We start from the raw sequence: 19,568 nt of genomic DNA, 5'->3' as shown, positions 1-19,568 counted from the left end.
TAGTAGACACAACTGAAAACTACCTATTCAGTATGTGTCTCTTGGGGGAAAATCCCTGCAGTTTAAGATACTCTGCTGTTTAACTTTGCTAATAAAGTTAAAGGAGAGAAGAAAAATAGATAAAGGAGAGGAGAAAAATGGTTACTTTTTCCATCAAGTTGCCTATTTTCTCCAAAGCACAAATCACAAACTCAGATTTTCCTTTCTCATTAAACTCAGTTGTTTAATATTTCTAGGCATAGAAAACAGACTACATAATCTTTAGGATTATTTTATGCTTCTGTATTCAATGATTTGAGAAATTTGATACTAGCTATATGGCTTGAGCACACACAACAAATCCCAAACCTTCCCAAACTAGAAAGTATATAGGTCTCAAAGACACTCACTTTTTCTTATTTCTACACTTTTTCTTATTTCTAAATAAGGAAAAAAAAAATTAGAAATAATTTAGAGATAGAATGAGGCACAGGTCAGTAAATAGAAAAATAGTAATTTGGGAGGGATCAAAGTTTTCATTCCACGTGTCTGAGAATCCCACCCCCAGTTGGCCTGTGCAGCAATGGACTGGTTTCATGATTAGGTGAAAGAGGACACTGGGATATTTTTAGTTGTGGCTTCTTTTTCTCTTTGGTACAATTACTAAAAGGTAAAAATCTAGCTCCATTAAATGTACTTTTAGTACATTAGAACAGTGGCTTTTACCACCCAGCATGTTACCACCAATCTGCCTACCCAGCACATGTATCTACCCATATGTGTGTCCATAAAGTATGTCCCTTTTGAATATAGATTTGTCAGTTGAATTAACTTTTCTGTATTAATGCTGGATGGTTATTCATGTCAAAATGAACATTAAAAGGATTTTATTCTCTAGCTTTCTCAAGAAATCACGGTAGTTTTGTTCATGATTTTATTTTTTATTTAAAAATTTTTTAATGTTTATTTATTTTGAGAGGGAGGGCAGGCAGACGGAGGGAGAGAGAGAGAGCAGGGAAGAGTCAGAGAGAGGGAGAGCAAGCAAATCCTAAACAGACCCCACACTGCTAGCACAGAGCCCAGTGTGGGGCTTTAACTCATGAACTGCAAGATTATGACCTGAGCTGAAACCCGGAGTGAGATGTTTCACCAACTGAGCCACCCAGGTGCCCCTGACTCTATGATTTTATTTTTAATGCTAATGCTTCTGGGACCCTTGTTCCCTATTTTCCTGAATTTTCAAAGAAGATGTCTTTCTTTAAATGAGGAAAGGACTCAGCTCCTTGGCAACAGACTGCATATGGCATCTTTATTATTAATAGGAAGTGTGGTCCTCACTATATAGTTAGTGATTTCAGAGAATTCATTCAATTATTTTATGCAAATAAATTTGATTGAAAACTCAGCTGCTACTTTGGGATCTGTCTCTCATACACAGATGCTGAGCACACACAGGCAGCAAATGATAGGTATGACCCTGGGGTTATTGCTTAGTCCTTTGTCTTATTTTTCATTATAGAAAGAGGTCATTTTGCCCAGACTCTGAGAAGGCTTTGTAATGGGAGAATCCCAATATGATTTAACATTCCAGATCTCTTCCATAATTATGGTGGCTGCCTTCTGTGTAATTTTAGGTGAGGGTCTTTCAGCTGAGCGCGTTTTGTAGTTTCAGTTGTTCACGAAACTATAATTTTCTCAGAGTGAGTTCACCTCCTAATCAAATGGGTGAAATCCTCTGAGTATTTGTGTTAACTCCTAATACATTTTGATTAGCCTCCATATGACAAGAGAAAAAATGGCCCAGGAGATAAGCTGCCCTATCAGTTCATCAGTTTCATTAGTCTGTCAGCGTGATTATTATCCTATCAAGTTTATCAACAGCCTTGAATGTGTTTTCTAATTCACACATTTACATATTATTAGTGCCCTTTAGGGATCAGTGATGGATTATAATGTCTGGCCACATTTAGCCTGTAAGTATTCATTTTTCTTAGGGCTCATTCATTGACATTCTCAGGACCACTACCCCCAAGCACTTGTGTTTATATATACAAACATTATCTTTTTAAATGCATCCTATGCTGTCATTTATTTGGAGGTTAAAATAAAGGAGTATGTGTAAAAAATCAAAAGAGTGTTAGAGATAGAAGATGCCTATCTTCAAAGTTCCTCCTAATATAATCTCTTTTATTTTGCAAAGTAGAAATTAAGACCCCAAGAGTTGAGTTGATCTTTTTAGGATTCTAGTTTGTGTTAGAAGCAGAAGGGTAGTTTCCTGATTTAGATTCAAATCCTTTTTCTATTTAGCCCTTGTCTGTTACTGAAGCTGGTACATTCTTTACTATGTCAAAAAACTTTTATTTACCTGTTTAAAAATCACCAAAGTATCTGTAGATGTAGATATAGAGGTATGTGTCGGATTCCTTGTCTCAATATATATTAAAAACTTCTTTATTTTGTTAAAAATGATAAAACACCTACAAAAATGAAATATGCAAGATACTAAACTTTAATATCAGATAATTTTTAACCACCTTCAATTTTCCCCTTTTTTCTCTATAATTGCTTATTTCCTTTATTATGTACACTAGCATATGGCTTTTGAATATTCCTAAGAGATTATGGAAAACTAAATGAGGCTGTGACTTTTAAATCCTTTTATCAGTTTGAGCCCTTCCAATCCCAAAGGTCATTTTAAGCCTATTTACTATTTAAAATAAAATTACTCAGCTTTGTCAATGCAAAGTAATTGTTAGGTTAATTATTTAAGCAATTTAAGCCCTTTCGTGTTGGTAATATATCTTGAGAACAAAAGGGTGTAATGTGTTGCCTGGAGTAAGAGGGAGTCTAGAGTTACTGCCTGGTCAGGGCAGTGTATAATCACTGTGTTTAGAATAACCTCTGTGTGCCAAAAAGGAAAAAAAATTCATTTTAAGTCACAAGTGCTGGGTCGGGGGGTACAAAGGTGGTGGTGCTAGTATGAAATGAAAATCGCCCATATGGTTCCTGCTCTCATGGAACTTTCTAGGTGGTTTCACAGTTAGTCTGGAGCTCTTCAGTACTTTTCCTTAATATGTGAATGCCTGTAAATAAGATGGAAAATTGTATTACTCTAAACTCAAAACTACTTTGACTCCAACTATGTCATCTGCGTTATGTTGTCTGGACCAAAGAAATCAAACCAACCAAACGGGAAAAATAACTCTTTTTTATTTCTAACGTGACAGTAGTTGTCACAATTTGCATACAAATTCATATTTTCCTGTTCTTTAAAAAATATGTGTTTACAAGGGGTAACATGTCTTTTATGTTAGGGAAAGATTGTATTTTTCTTCCTGAGGAATTGCATGATAATGATCCGTTGCTGTTTATTGCCTTATTTGCCTGTATTTTGTTCTTACCATTTTGATTCTCTTGTTCCTGGTAATTTCTAGGGTTTTTCTTTTTTTTTATTTTTTTTTTTTTGCAGTTTATTTATTTTTAGAGAGACTTGTGTCTCCACAAGTGCTGGAAGGGCAGAGAGAGAGGAGAGAGAATTCCAAGCAAGCTTCATGCTCTCAGCACGAAGCCCGAAGTGAGGCTTCAATCGAGGAACCTGAGATGATGACCTGAGCCAAAATTGAATCAGTCACTTAACCAACTGAGCCACCCCTTAGGGTTTTGTTGTTTTATTTTTTTATTATTTATTTGGTTATATTTTTAAATGTTTACCTTAGAGAAAGAGAGAGAGAGTCAGAGCATGAGCAAGGGAAGGGCAGAGAGGGAGGGAGACACAGAATCTGAAGGAGGCTCCAGGCTCTGAGCTAGCTGTCAGCACAGAGCCTGACATGGGGCTGGAAGCCAGCAGCCCCAAGATCTGAGCCGAAGTCAGATGCTTAGGCAACTGAGCCACCCAGGCACCACCTGTGTTTTTGTTTTGGGGATTTTTTAAAATTTTTCTTTACATTTTTTTATGTTTGAAGGAGACAGAGCACAAGCAGGGGAGGAACAGTGAGGGAGGGAGACAAAGAATCCAAAGGAGGCTCCAGGCTCTGAGTTGTCAGCACAGAGCCCAACATGGGGCCCAAACTCACAAACCGTGCGATCATGACCTGAGCCGAAGTTGGACGCTTAACTAACTGAGCCACCCAGGCGCCCCACTTGTTTTTTGTTTTTTAAATACACATCCCTATTACTTTATAAAATCCCAGCTCAGTAATAGAAAATATATTTTTCTCCAACAAGGTATAACTAATAAATCTTTTACTTGCATAAGTTTGAAATTGAAAAGATGTTTTCTTCTCATATTCTCTCAGAAGGAAATAATCTTTCCATTTTATTTATTTTTTAAAAAATTTATGTTTACTTATTTTTGAGAGATAGAAACAGAGACACAGCGTGAGCAAGGGAGGGGCAGAGAGAGAGGGAGACACAGAATATGAAGCAGGCTCTGGGTGCTGAGCTATCAGCACAGGGCCTGACACGGGGCTTGAACCCATGGATTTTGAGATGATCACCTGAGCTGAAGTTGGATACTCGACCAACTGAACCACCCAGGCTCCCCAAGAATCTTTTCATTTAAATTTCAGTTTTGTTTTTTAAAATCCAGCTCCTTAATTATGAGAGATTTCCTTAAATTTATTGAGCTAGCCAGAGACAATGGAGCAAGAAACAGTGAATAGGAAAAACAATGAATTCATTAGAGCAGTTTTTGTAATAAAAAGCTTATCCAAATTTTAGAATTGTATTTCTAAGAAAGACTTGTGGGGGTATCTGAGTGGCTCAGTCAGTTAAGTGTCTCACTCAATGAGACCTGAGTGTTTCAGTTCAGTTCATGTCTCACAGTTCATGGGTTCCAGCCCAGCATCGGGCTCTGCACAAACATTGCAGAGCCTGCTTGGGAGTCTCACTGTCTTCCTCTCTCTGCACCTTCTCTGCTAATGCACGTTCTCCCTCTCTAAATCAATCAATCAATCAATCAATAATAAACAAACTTAAAAAAAAAAAGAAAGAAACTTGTGGAATAAGAGTCAAGTGGCATAAATCGCTACCAGTAATCTTTAGATTCCTTGCTACTTAGGTAAGAACTGACACACAAGGTGTCAAATACACCTCCTGAAAACAAAATGCAAAGATTCTTTCTTGTAAATTTACCCTAACTCTCCTTGAAGTAAATGTACATTTTCTGCTGAAATCGGTTGGTAGCATGTCTCTAAATATAGTCTGTTTTTCTCTCAGCCTTCTGTATGACTGGGGTCTTTTTAGCTGAATCATTTATTTTTGCTGGATTTTTCTAGCGTGTGTGTGTGTATGTGTACACCTCGCCTTCTTTTAGAATACATTTAGAATCGAAATACTCAGAATAAGTTTTTGACATGACGGTTCACATGCTTAATGTTTTCTTCTGTGACTGGCTCTTTTTAAGTGGATTGCTCAAGGCATTTAGCGTGCCGACTGTGAAAGAGATGGTTTTCAACTGTGTGAGATTTGAACTTCACATCCTTCAAGTGTGGAAGCATTAACACTCTGGTAGTGTTAAGCTTTTTATACCATCTGCTTCCCTTATTTTGAGTTCTGGTGATTTTCCAATGATTGCTTCCATTGGCACTTGAAAATTAGTGAGTCAGCCCTACTAATATGAGTATGACCATATATATTGGATTAACCATTGATCTATGTGCCTCTAAAAAGATTATTGATTTCTAATTTTTAAGGTAAATTAATTATTGCGTTTTGATTTTTTTTTCAAAAGGACAAGACCGGGAGACCGTGTAGGGTGTATAGTCTACCAGTCCATAAAAGTGTAATTTAAATTTGAGAGACTTTAGAAGTTCACTTTGTAAGATATGGAGCCAACAAGATAAGGAAATCAAGAAATTTTAGCTGTATATCAAAAAGAGTACATATATAAAATTTATGTAGAAAATCTATAATTTTTTTTCCTCAAGGTTCATTTTACATTATAAAACTGCAGTGCTTTAATTTTTATTTATTTATTTATTTATTATTATTATTATTTTTTTACCATTCACTCTTGGTACAAATTCTACTCTATGTACTATAGTTACAGACGTTCATTTGCCAGGCATTAGACTATATACTACTGAGGCCAGCATCTAGCTCAGCTGCATTAAATAGGTAATATATTTTGCTTAAAGTTTCAATTAAACCCAGGAGCAGAAGATATATGGTCCCTTTGGGGAGTTTGAACACTTTTTGCCAATAGGAGGGTTTCTAAGAATCTAGATGTCACTTGCTTTCCTGGAAATACGATATGAGACAGTTGATTATATTTCATTTGCTATTAAAACCACATGAGCCCACCTGTTACATTAATTCATACTTTTGCCAGTTTAGTGGTAAAGGAAAAGATTGAAGTACAAAAACTTTATTTTTAAATTGAGTTATAAGGAAATGAATATACTCAAATTAATACCTACTTATATCCTTATTCTCTGATTTCCAGAGTTTCACTTTTTTGCTTGAAAAAAAATCTGTTTTCTGAAATAAATGAGAAAAAAAGCATTTTTTACCCTTGTATTGGGCAATATCCAGAAGTGACTCTTTTACTCAGTAGTAAATATGGATTGGATTATTCTTTATAAAACTGAGGTAATGTTATGTTATACTTAGAAAATTAACTAGATTAAAATACGCCATTCTTAACAGATGCCAATTTTGATAACATTGAGATGAAATGAATATGATCATGAATAAGAAGAAAATACTGTTCTAAAGGATACAACTTTGAAAATCAATGTCAAGGAAACTATAAATTGCATATATTTAGAATAGTTAAATAATATAGATAAAGGTAAAAATGAAACACATTACTTGGGATGCTTGGCTCACTCAGTCAGAAGAATGCATGATCATGCATCTCAGGGTCAGGAATTTGAGCCCCACATTGAGCATAGAATTTCTTAAAAAATAAATAAACAAGGGGGCGCCTGGGTGGCTCAGTCGGTTAAGCGTCCGACTTCGGCTCAGGTCGTGATCTCACGGTTCATGGGTTCGAGCCCCGCATCGGGCTCTGTGCTCAGAGCCTGGAGCCTGTTTCAGATTCTGTGTCTCCCTCTCTCTCTGACCCTCCCCTGCTCATGCTGTCTGTCTGTCTCTCTCTCTCAGAAATAAATATAAATAAATAATAAATAAACGAACAAACAAACAAGAGTACATAGGTGGCTCAGTCAGTTGAGCATCTGACTCTTGGTCTTGTATCACTCAGATCCTCATCCTAATCGTGGGATCAGGCTAGGCTCAGGATGGGGTCTGCTAGGGATTCTCTCTGTCTCTCTGTTTCTATCTGCTCCTCCCTCTACTCTTCACCCTCCCCCCCCCAACACAGGCTCTCTTTCTCTCTCTCTAAAATAAATAAAATTTAAAAACTTAAACAAATAAACTTAAAAACTACATTACAGGGGCACCTGGGTGGCTTAGTCACTTAAGCGGCCGACTTCACCTCAGGTCGTGATCTTGATTCATGAGTTCAAGCCCTGCATCAGGCTCTGTGCTGACAGCTCGGATCTTGGAGCCTGCTTTGGATTCTGTGTCTCTGTCTCTCTCTGCCCCTCCCTGCTCACACTCTATCTCTCTGTGTCTCAAAAATAAATAATTGTTAAAAAAATATTTTTTTATAAGATGGAACTTTTTTTTAATTTAAACTTTTTTTTTTAATGTTTTATTTATTTCTAGGAGAGAGAGGGAGAGACAGCACGAGCAGGGGAGGGTCAGAGAGAGAGGGAGTCACAGACTGAAACAGGCTCCAGGCTCTGAGCTGGCAGCACAGAGCCCGACGCGGGGCTCGAACCCACAAACCGCGAGATCATGACCTAAGCGAAAGTCGGACGCTTAACCGACTAAGCCACCCAGGCGCCCTGTTAAAAAAATATTTTTAAATAAAACAAAAAAAAATGCATTACTAATTGTATGTACGTTGCTGTGTATATATTTATATCTGTTTTTCCTAACAAGTAGAGAAAGAGTTTTCTACATAAGAATCTCATTTAACTTCCAAAATGAGCTGTTTTTAGGTTTTAATTTTTTTCTACACTGATAGAAGCTATTGTCATACTCAAATTGAATAAGGGATTAAAAAAGAGCATGCAAAGTTTTCTTCCAGAATTCAAGTCATTTTTGCCAAAATACTAATTATGGGAATAGTGTTTGAACTGTTGTAGAATCTTATTTTCAAGTATTCATTAAAAACGGGATGAATTTTTAAATACCTGATCTGTCTTAGTAAGTAATAGTTATTTAAGGATTATAGTGTAATTTATTACATATTATAGAAACATAATACATGATCCAGAATACATATTAAATATACCCCCAAGAAGATATGTATAAAACTGAAAATTCTTTTATTATACTTTTCTTACATCTTCCTATAAATACTCAAGTCTTATTTCTTCAAATACTATTATTTTCATTAATTCTTTACAGGCTAGTATAACATTTATTTGTTCTTCCATCTTTTCTCTGGTATAAACTTTGGTTTTTAAAACCCAATTTAGTATTTCCTTGCATATTTCTAGTGTTCTCTAATTATTTCAGTTATATTAAGCCATTTTATTTACTCCATTGTAATTCTCTTGAGGACGGTATTTATTTGAGGGGAGAGACTCATCCCCTCATACCACATACAAATGAACATACAGTCTCAATTTTTCTTTCTTTTTTTTTTGGAAAATTCTGAGCATTTAAAAGAGTTGGCTCCAATATTTACTGATTAATTGTTTTAGTGATATATTTCCTTGAAAACATAAAGGGAATTGATTAGCCTGAACAACTCCAGGATACCCCTAGTTGCGTGTAGAGTAATCCTGACTCAGTTTCCTGGCTTTTTTCCAAGTTAAATTTTGATGGCACATCAGATGTTTCCTGTATATAACCTTACACTAGAAATTAGGAACCTTTTGAATTTGTTGAGGTTTAAGCTCTTTCTTGATGATTCATTTTTTACTTAATGAGATACATATTCAGTTTCCTCCCCCCTGCATTTCTTTTTGTTGCTTTAAAATTACCCTTTCAGGCTTACAGGTTTCTTCTAAGGTGTGATGCTGTAGGGGTTGGTGAAACATTAACATGTTGAACGTTTTCAGAACTCTCCTTAATTTAAGACTTGTATTTCATTTTACTTCTAAACCCTCCACCCCAATGGAATTTTTTAACAGTAAGAATTGTTAAAAAGTCTGCTGTCAGATACAAAATAGCCTCTAATTTCTGTAACTATTTTACTTTTTTTCTTTATCTTTTCCTGCTCTGTATAGTAGCTACTGAACGTTTCCAATCAGAACTACTGTATCTAGGGCTACTAGACTGTACTTTTACAAGGATAAGATCAGGCTGGGGAAAAAATTAGGATGGAAATATAACGGATTCACAAAATGTGACAGTCTATAGCTATCACAAGTTAAGGGTGTAAATAAATTTAAAAAACCAGACTCCCTAAGGTTTCTATGTTAATCAACAGAGTGAAGCAAAAAGAAAGAATTAAAATCTCAGCAAGTTGAACTCTTGATATAATAGGTTCCTGATGTCATATGGTTCTGTCAGAATGTAGATTCTAGAAAAAGAAATTACTTGGAAATTTCTTTTTAGGGATATACATGGTAAAAATAGAACCTCTAAATCTAAGTGGATACATAATATGATCAATTAGTTATCATATATTTGTCAAGATTCTTTGGAGCCAGAGGCTCCTGAACTTCGGTAGGGGACAAAAAAATACGGGATTTTATGTCTGGCTGTACACATCTCACAGTCCAATTTGAGATCAAGAATATTATCATTGAATATTATCATTGATGAGATAGGTACATAAAAAAGGGGAAGGGGGCTTGAGTACATGAAGAACTGAGTACTAATCTTGAATAGGGGAAACTCAGTTTTCTAAAAATTGTCCTGTTAAATTGATTCATAAATTATATTTCAATAGCAATAAACATGTCAGAAAGGATTTTATCAAAAAATTGACAAAATGACTCTATAAAGCTTATCTGGAAGTCTTAACAGGAAAATAGAGCCAAGAAGTGTTAGAGGAAAATAGAGAAAAACATGCTTTACTTAATATTAAATAATGAGAAAACCCTACAGTAATTCGAACAGTGTTGTTGTAGTATAAGAACTGAAAAACAGATCAGTAGCACTGAATGGAAAGAGACTTCACATAGATCAGAATTTACAATTTTTTTTGTAGATAATAAATGTGAAATTAAATATTGGTAAGGAAAGGAAGTTCTTATAAAAGGTTATCAGGGACAATTGGTTAAATGATGTTTGGAAAAAATAAAATTAGACCTGTGTCTCACATCATATGGCAGATGTATTTCATATGGAACAAGTAGCTCATTTTAATGATAAAACTATAAAATTAGAAGAGAATGTATGTCCCTATGATAAGGACTTTTTTATGCATAAAAGATTGACAAAGCTACAAAGGAAAAGTCAACTTAATTTGCATATATAAAAGTTAAAGTACTCTGACATGAATAAAAACATTTTAACCATCTTTTGCATATCCTAAAGGAAAGATAAATATCTTAATTGAAAAATGGCTTAAAACCATCAAACAATGACCAGCAACTAAAAAAATATTCATGGCTAAAAATCGGTGAAAAACTTTTGTAGGAATATATGAATTTTCATTAAGAATTAAAGTAGGAAAATGGAAATAATAGCAGTTTTTTTCTTTTTAAAATGGACATTTGAAAAATGTACTAGAATGTGATTTTGATGACGGTTTAGAAGTTACTCTCCTCATATAGTAATTGTGGAAGTGAAATTGGTACAGTATTTTGGTAGGCTAATTTGGTTCTCTCCTGAACGTTAAATTTGCTAATGCTTTTCAGTTCAAGAATTCCACTGCTATGTATGTATGGTGTCTAATAAATTAACAGATATGTGAAAAAAAGATAATTACAAAACAGGATGATAATTGCAAAGTAAGTTGCAGTGCCTGAATAAAAAGTTGGAAAAGAAATTTGAATAAGCAAAAAGCTGAATATTGATCTTAAATGAGAGAATTTAATTTTGGAAAAAATAATATTTTTATTTAATATAGTAAAACACTAGTAGGAACTCAGATATTTGAAAGTAACAAGATAATTTACTTATTGTATAATTGATTTATTTTCAGTACTTATTTATTTATGTATAGCTTTTTTTAATATTTATTTTTGAATGAGAGACAGAGACAGAGCATGAACAGGGGAAGGGCAGAGAGAGGGAGACACAGAATCTGAAGCAGGCTCCGGACTCTGAGCTGTCAGCAGAGCCTGACAGGAGGCTTGATTCCATGAGTCTTCGAGCCATGAGATCATGACCTGAGCCAAAGTCGGCCCCTCAACTTACTGAGCCACCCAGACACCCCTATTTTCAGTATTTAAAATAAATTCTGGAAAAACATACAAATTTTACCACTGTCCATGAATGATGGAATGTCTTGATTTAATAAATTTATGATCTTTAAGACTTTATTACTTTTTTTATTTTTTTAATGTTTATTTATTATTGAGAGACAGACAGATACAGTGCATGAGCAGGGGAGGGGCAGAGAGAGGGAGAGACACAGAATCTGAAGCAGACTCCAGGCTCTGAGCTGTCTGCATAAAGCTCGACACGGGGCTCAAACTCACAAACCATGAGATCATGACCTGAGCCAAAGTCTAACCCTTAACCCACTGAGCCACCCAGACTCCCCTATGATCTATGACTTTAGGGACACCTGGGAGCCTCAGTCGGTTAAGCGTCTGACTTCGGCTCAGGTCATGATCACACTGTTCATGGGTTTGAGTCCTGCATCAGGCTCTATACTGACAGCTCAGAGCCTGGAGTCTGTTTCGGATTCTGTGTCTCCCTCTCTCTCTGCCCCTGCTCATGCTATCTCTCTCTCTCAGAAATAAATAAAACATTAAAAAAAATATTTAAGACTTTATAATAAGCAGATACAATGTTCATCATTAGATAATAAATATATAAATGTTAAACATGTTAATAAGAAATAATAAGATTTGATCTCAGTGTGGTTAGTCTTAAATAGATCATCTAGGAAATCCATGAATATGGTAGTTCCTATTTAGGATATTATCACAGGTTTATGAAATGACTATGTATAAAATACTAGACCTTGGTGAATCCACAAATGATGATCTGTATCATTTTGGGAATTAGGGAATTTATTTTTAGCCCCTCATTTGTAGGTGATAAATCTAAGTCTCTGTCAGAACACTTATTTGTCCACATAGAACTATATAATGATGGCAAAGTAATAATTAGAAACACAGTTATCTAGCTACTATTTTGGTATATAACTAATAATTCACTGTTACATCATAAATAAGTTCAACAGGTAAATGAAACAACCAAATTAATCAGTTAATTTAGTGTATTTATTTTATTTTAAAATTATGTGGCAAAACTGTTCCCTAAGACAATGCTTAAAGAATGTATAAAAAGGAGATAATCATAACAAATGTGAAAATTGGTAAAGTAGCTCATTAAGAGAAAAATGACCAGCACATAACAACACTTAGTATCAAAAACACCCCCAAAAATCTATTATCTTACAAGGAAAATAAGCATTTCTTAAAAATGGAATGATCACCTTGGTGACCAGCCAAGTCCTCGAATTTGGAAAGTTCAGAAATTAGTGTAGAATAAAATGCCTGATCTTCAGGCAAAGTGTTCCATAATTTGGAGTATTGGCAATGACCTGATTTCACTGGATTGACAAAAGGAAGCCTGTTGGAAAGACCACAGAGCCATTACGGGTGTTCCCATCCTTTAAAGCTGTGAGCCTTTTACAGAGATAGATTTTCTCCCCAATGTGCTGGTGTAGCAGTTTTTGATTTACAAATGATTCTAAAACATATAATTCCTCAAATGATAGCTGGGTTTGCATAATTCTATGTCCTCTACACTTCATTCATTTGTGTTCCTCTGTTGTGATTTTGCTCACTGCCACTGTCTGTATTATTAGTTACTTGATATTTTTCTTCATTCTAAACCATGATCTTAGAAATGACTTTTTTAAATGTTATCTATTTTGAGAGAGAGATACAGGGTGAGCAGGGCAGGGGTAGAGAGAGAGGGAAACAGAATCCCAAGCAGACTCTGTGCTGTCAGCACAGAGACTGACGTGGGCTTGAACTCACAAACTGTGAAATCATGACCTGAGGTGAAATCAAGACTCAGACATCTAAATTACTGAGCCACCTAGGAGCCCGTATGAAATTATATTTTTAAACACAGGTTAAATGAAAGATAAGTATTAAAATGTTTTGTGTCATGTGCACCTAAGTATCAAACTTTAGAAAATACTAATAAATATATTTCATTGTCACTTGACTATAAGTTCCATGAAGGTAAAAATGAATACTATCTCATCAGCCTTTATGTTTACCATCATATTCATTACCCTATTGGTTAACCTAAAGTGGTGTGAAAGAGAATGTTCAAGAATAAAATAGGAAACATTTAACAATTATTCAGTTATTATAAAAGTTGAGTAAGTGGTGATCACTTTTGGTAAAGCTGGTTACAAAAGTTGTTGGGTTTTTTGTTTGTTTGTTTTAGTTTTTAAAATAGGGAAGTAAGAGATGGGAGAATTGGATTAAGGCAGTCAAAAGGAGCAAACTTCCAGTGCAAGATATATAAGTTCTGGGGGTGTGATGTACAACGTGATGACTACAGTTAATGTAGGGGACGGCATATTTGAAAGTTGTTAAGCAAGCAGGTCTTAAACCTTCTTATCACAGGGAAAAAAACATTGTTTTTCTTTTTAAAAATATGTATCTATGTCAGATGATGAATGTTAGCTGAACTCATTGTGGTCATCCTTTCACAGTACATGTAATCAAGTCATTATGCTGTACACCTTAAACTTACACAGGGCTGTATGTTAATTATATCTCAGTAAAATGGAAAGAAAATGTAGGGAAGTTATGAATCTTCACATAGCTATATACTATCAAGCAAGGGCAGGAGAAACAAAAAGTAACTCTAGCAAGTATGGGCAGTATGTCCCATTACATACTCTATTCTTTATCTGCAAGCCAGCGCTGTCCAGTAACTTGAAATGAGAATCAGTGAGATCTGGGCTATTACATCATCAATAATCCAGCATTCTTTCCTTTAAGGAGTTAGCCTTTGCCTGTGTTATTTAGACCCAGGGCTTTTTAGGGAGGAAGAGTGACACTATTTGTTCTACATCTGAAACTGGTTTATATCTGCTTGAAGCCAGCCTGGAGACATCCAAATCCCTTTTGTCTGCAAGTGAATCGGAAATAAATCTGGGTGATGAACCTGACCACTACATCATCACAGCAAATCCTCTCATTTTTATGAAAGTGCCTCTATTTTATTTATTCGTTTTTTTTCAGTATGAGAAGGAAACATAGTCATCATTGCTTCTTTCCTCCTGGGTGCTATAAACATTTTTTTTTCTATTATTGTAAGTTAAGAAGAATTACAGTCCCAGAGAAGATAACTTAACCCTCCCCTCTCTACCCTGTTTCTGAACAAGTATTTTCATTTCCTTCCTCATTGAATGTAAAATTTTCTTGTTCTGTGGCCATTTTCTTCATGGAATTTTTATGATTTTAATATAATGAAGCTTAAAGGGTTACGTATATATCATTCTCTCCAAAAACTGAATCCACTGATGACATTTTTTTGCGGTTATTTTATCCCCTCTCTAATTACTTTTTCATAGTATTTGGACAGAATGGTATGGTAGAAAGAACTAGAGAGAACTCTGGTCTGAATCCTGAATCTGGGTTTTGCTTGGTTTTAAACACTGAGTAAGATGCTTCATCTCAATGATCTACGGTCTTTTCATCTGTACAATGAGACTGATGTCAATTACAATGTAGACATAATGTAAAAGTATAAATATAATATATTTAAGACATTAGGAAGTAGTTGATAAATAATAAACTTTTTATGGTGGGCAGTTTGATGCAGTGGAGAAAAGCATGGCTTTACAGCCATTCAAATGAGAATAGAATTACTAACTGTACTTGTGCACATCACTTTCCATTCTTGAGCCTTCCTCCTCATCCATAGAATGAGTATTCTAATCCCTAGTATGAATGAGGCATGAGAGATATGAAGTCCCTACCTTGTCAATGCCAGAGGTACATCCAGTACTTGCCTGTATATTGTTTTTTGCTTACATCTTTACTGAGTCACTTTTTAAACACATTTAAATTCGTCCTTACCATTTTCTTGCATTTTAGGTTTTACATCTTGATTTTATTACCATTTTTATAGGCTGTTTTTGTGTTAAGATTAACCATAGTACTAAAGTTCATCTTGTATGATCCATATTACCCTCTTAAGAGCTGAATAACATATGCAGCAGAAGCATTTTTAAAGGTCAACTATAGATTATTATTGTTCTTCCTTATTCCTTTAATTCAATAGATAAGCCCAAGGCAAAGTGAAATGATCTTGATGGCCACTGTATCACAGAGCTAGAAAACAATTTTCCAGCAGTGAGAAAGAGTATAATTTTCACCTGAGCTGGAGAGTTGAAAAGTTTGTGATTATTCACTACCAGCAGGTTAAAGCAATGTGCTTGAGGTCACGTTGTCCTGGGCTTGAACTGCAGCCTTACCACTTTCCGCATTTATGATTTTGTGTGTTTTATTTAGCCGCTCTGCTTCTCAGTGTTCTCATCTGTAAAATCCAGGTAAAGACATTCCTTAAAAAAAATGAGATGCGTATATAAAACAACTAATATAGAGATTGAAAATCTTATGTTTCATCTTGCAAACCTAATCTGAACAGTTAGTTGGTAGTGGTTGATGGAGGGTAATGTGTGAAAGGTCCTCGTGGGGCTAAGTGAGAAAACATTCTACATGCCTGAAGGTACGGAATGAAATGTGTAGGTGCACATAAGTCAGACATGTGCCCCCTCTGGCTTGCTACCCTAATTCATGATAAATATTTGATATGAGTGGTTGCCAGTGTTATTACTGAGAGACAGTGAATGGTTGCATGAAGTTTTTCTGAGGGGTAATTAGTAGTACCTAAGTAGGCTGGTCATTTACAGTTTTCATATACTTGCTAAGGTATATTATCACATTATATTTTTTATAGCCCTTTTATATTTCTCCATCTCATAAGTTTTTCAAATTAATAAGTTACTTGTGAGTTATTACTGAAGAAAATGGGCCAGGGACTAATTATTTAGCAAGTTAATATTTCATTTCAAAATAGCTTTTAATAATAGTTATGACTTGAAAAAATAGAACACTTTCTGCAGTGATTTGCAGATAACAACTTAAATGTAATACAGATTTCAATTTCAAAAGCACTGTGGAAATGGGGTTCTCACATTCTGTTTATGTACATAAAACCCACTGTTTACCACTCTACAAATTAGTTGAATCGTTTATTTATTTATTTAATTTTTAAAAGTTTATTTATTTATTTTGAAAGAGACAGCATGAGTGGGGGAGGGGCAGAGAGAGAGGGAGGTAGAGAGAACCCTGAGCAGGCTTGGGGACTCAAAGTCACGAAACTGAAGATCATGACCTGAGCCTATACCAAGAGTTGGACGCTTAACTGTCTGAGCCACCCAGGTGCCCATTCGTTGAATTTTTTATATATCAAAAGTAGGAGTTATGTTGGGGTGCCTGTGTGGCTCAGTTGGTTAAGCGTCTGACTTCAGCTCAGGTCATGATCTCATGGTTTATGGGTTCGAGCCCCCCGTTGGGCTCTGTGCTGACAGCTAGCTCAGAGCCGTCTTCAGATTCTGTGTCTCCGTCTCTTTCTGACCCTCCCCTGCTCATGCTGTCTCTCCCCCTCTCTCAAATAAATAAAAGATTAAAATAATAATAATAAAAGTAGGAGTTATATTAAAGGCAATGATGGTATAGTTTCTAAAAGCTGACCTATGAGGCCTTGAAGACCCGAAGAAGAATTTCAGAATCTGTAATGCTGGCCCATCTTTCTCTTCTAACTCTGAAGTTATTGTATGTTTTCCACTGGCTTTAGAATCCATTTTAGAGATAGATATTTGGATATAATTTGTCATTAATTGCTTTAAACTTATCAATATTTAGAGATTGTCACATTCTTTCTGTTACATAAATCATACCTAGTATTGTTTTAGTATGAAGAAATGGTCACTTGCCCTAGTAAAAATTACTGTTTGCCTTTTTGGGGAAACATTTGTTAGCTCAACATGACAAGAAAAAAAAATCTGTCTGACAGTGTTTTCATGTTTATAGAGATATTGTAATAACAATATGATATTATAGAAATATGAAAATTAAAAAAACTCTGCCTAATCTTCCTGCTAAGAACTGTGAACATTTTGTTTATTTAATTCCAGTCTTCAGTCTTTGCTCCAGTATTCTTGCATGTCATCCTGAGTGTTCTATTTAATCTAACCGAATTCTTCTTAAATGCAAACACATTTTAAGTTTTAGATTAAAAGGAAAAAGTTCCTACTATCATTTTTATGACAGTATACTTTAAGAACTGTTCTGAGAACCAGAAACACATAGATGTGTGTGAGTGGAATGTACACGTTTGTTCACATTACATATTTGTCACCAGTATTTTTTTTTTTACTAACCAGCCAAGCAAAGGGAATTAAAAAGGTGAGGAGACTCAAATCAATTCAGTTCCTTAAACATACTTACATTGACAGCACTGTGCTAATATAAAGGGAATATGATTAAAATAAAAGGAAGCTAGTTCTTCCTTTGAAGCAAAGAAGTATAGCCAGTATGAGAAAAGCTTCTGATTATGCCTTGAAATGGAAAAAGCTATTGTAGTTCTGATTAGTTAAGCTCTAATGGTCTGCTTGAAAAATAATTCAGGTAACCAGTCTATTAGCTGGTCTTAGAAATTGAACAGCTTCTATATATGTGGTGCTTATTAAAACTATAATACTTAGGGGCGCCTGGGTGGCTCACTCGGCTAAGTGTCTGACTTTGGCTCAGGTCATGATCTCATGGTTCGTGGATTTGAGCCCCGCATCGGGCTCTGTGCTGACAGCTAGCTCAGCCTGGATCCTACTTCGGATTCTGTGTCTCTCTCTCTCTCTGACCCTCTCCTGCTCACACTGTCTCTCTCTCAGAAATAAATAAAAAACATTAAAAAAAAAACCTATAATACTTAAATATACAAATCAGCTTTAAATATAATATTCCCATCAAGTGAAATATTCTTCTATACTGTAAGCAAATAAAGGAGAGGGATGATAATAAATAAGGAAGTGATATACTTTTTGCTTTATTTCCAGTTTTGGGGGTTTTTGTTTTCTTATTCTCTTGCTTGGCTGTTAGTGAAATGCTCTTTGGCAGGTAAAATTTACTTAACTTGAAAGTAATAACTGATGGCTGAGACTCTTCAGACTATCTCTGTGCATGGTACCGGGCATGCTAAATAATTGTCAAGATATTCACTGAGTTTTCCAAGTGATATTCATAAATTTTATTTATATTAAAATATAAAATACAAATAATTTTGAAAAAAAAATCTAGCATCAGTGCTTAATCCAAAACATTTTTTACTCCTTCTACTGATCTTATTTTCTCAACAACATTGTAAATCTTGGCAGGACCATTAACTTCTTTTTTTTTTTTTCTTTAATTTTTAATGTTTTATTTCTGAGAGAGAGAGAGACAGTGTGAGCAGGGGAGAGTCAGAGAGAGAGGGAGACACAGAATCCAAAGCAGGCTCCAGGCTCTGAGCTGGCAGTCAGCACAGAGCCCGATGCGGGGCTCAAACCCACGAACCTTGAGATCGTGACCTGAGCAAAGATGGATGCTTAACCGACTGAGCCACCCAGGTGCCCCGAGGACTTTAAACTTCTTTGTCCAACTCCTCATAATTCTCTCTACTTAGTAGTTATTCTATAAATACTTGAATTTCTAAAGGAATAAATATGAATAAAACAGAAAACTGACTGTACACACAAACTTATCTTTAAGAAAAAGACAAAGGGCATGTACTTAAGGGTTTGAGGTGATTAGGTTAAAAAATCAAAGCATTGTTAGTTACTAAATTTTTGAATTTAACCATTTCACTTAATTTCTCCAAAAATGAATTTTCATATATGTAAAATGGAAATTATTTTGACTTTTTGGGACTCTAATGAGATAATGAGTGAATGTACTTGCCACAGCATCTAAAATTTCATAGACTATAAATATGATGATGTGATGCTACTGCATCTGTTGGAGAGCTTTGTCCTCAGGTTGATCTTTATGACTTCTTCCCAGGTGAAGCATACATGCGATTAAGCAAACTCCCTGAAGCTGAGTATTGGTATATGGAATCATTGAGATCCAAGACTGACCACATCCCTGCTCATCTGACCTATGGGAAACTGCTAGCTCTCACAGTGAGTAACTACCTTCCTTCCTCACCCTTCCGAAGTTGGCTTTCACCATGCAGACTGAGGTAGATAGAGTTTAAGGTATTGCTTCTCAGCCAATTGACTCAGACTGTTAGGAGGTAATGATGGTAACACTGAGTTAGAACTCTGTATAGAACCTATAGACAAATGTATTTCTTTGGCTCTAGTGGTTGCCATAGGTAAAATGTGAAATGTGGTATGTCATGATCCTTGATGTAACTTAATG

The 19,568-nt window shown here is 35.3% G+C and overlaps 1 protein-coding gene across 1 annotated transcript in view; it reads left to right on the top strand.

The window, feature by feature from the left end:
• LOC120224856 (protein O-mannosyl-transferase TMTC2) overlaps nt 1–19,327 on the top strand; it is a gene marked incomplete at its 3' end in the record, with an annotated part of 267,387 nt that extends 248,060 nt beyond the window's left edge. The window contains exon 8 of the mRNA XM_039223097.1: nt 19,206–19,327. Within this exon, the coding sequence (XP_039079028.1) occupies nt 19,206–19,327 (122 nt within the window). The remainder of the gene's footprint in view (nt 1–19,205) is intronic.
• Nucleotides 19,328–19,568: the final 241 nt, after the last annotated feature.

The sequence above is a fragment of the Hyaena hyaena genome, unplaced genomic scaffold (assembly GCF_003009895.1).
Source record: "Hyaena hyaena isolate Hyena2069 unplaced genomic scaffold, ASM300989v1 scaffold_1273, whole genome shotgun sequence".
NCBI lineage: Eukaryota > Metazoa > Chordata > Mammalia > Carnivora > Hyaenidae > Hyaena > Hyaena hyaena.
Note: the sequence above shows the minus strand (reverse complement) of the source record. Positions and strands in the feature narration are given on the sequence as shown.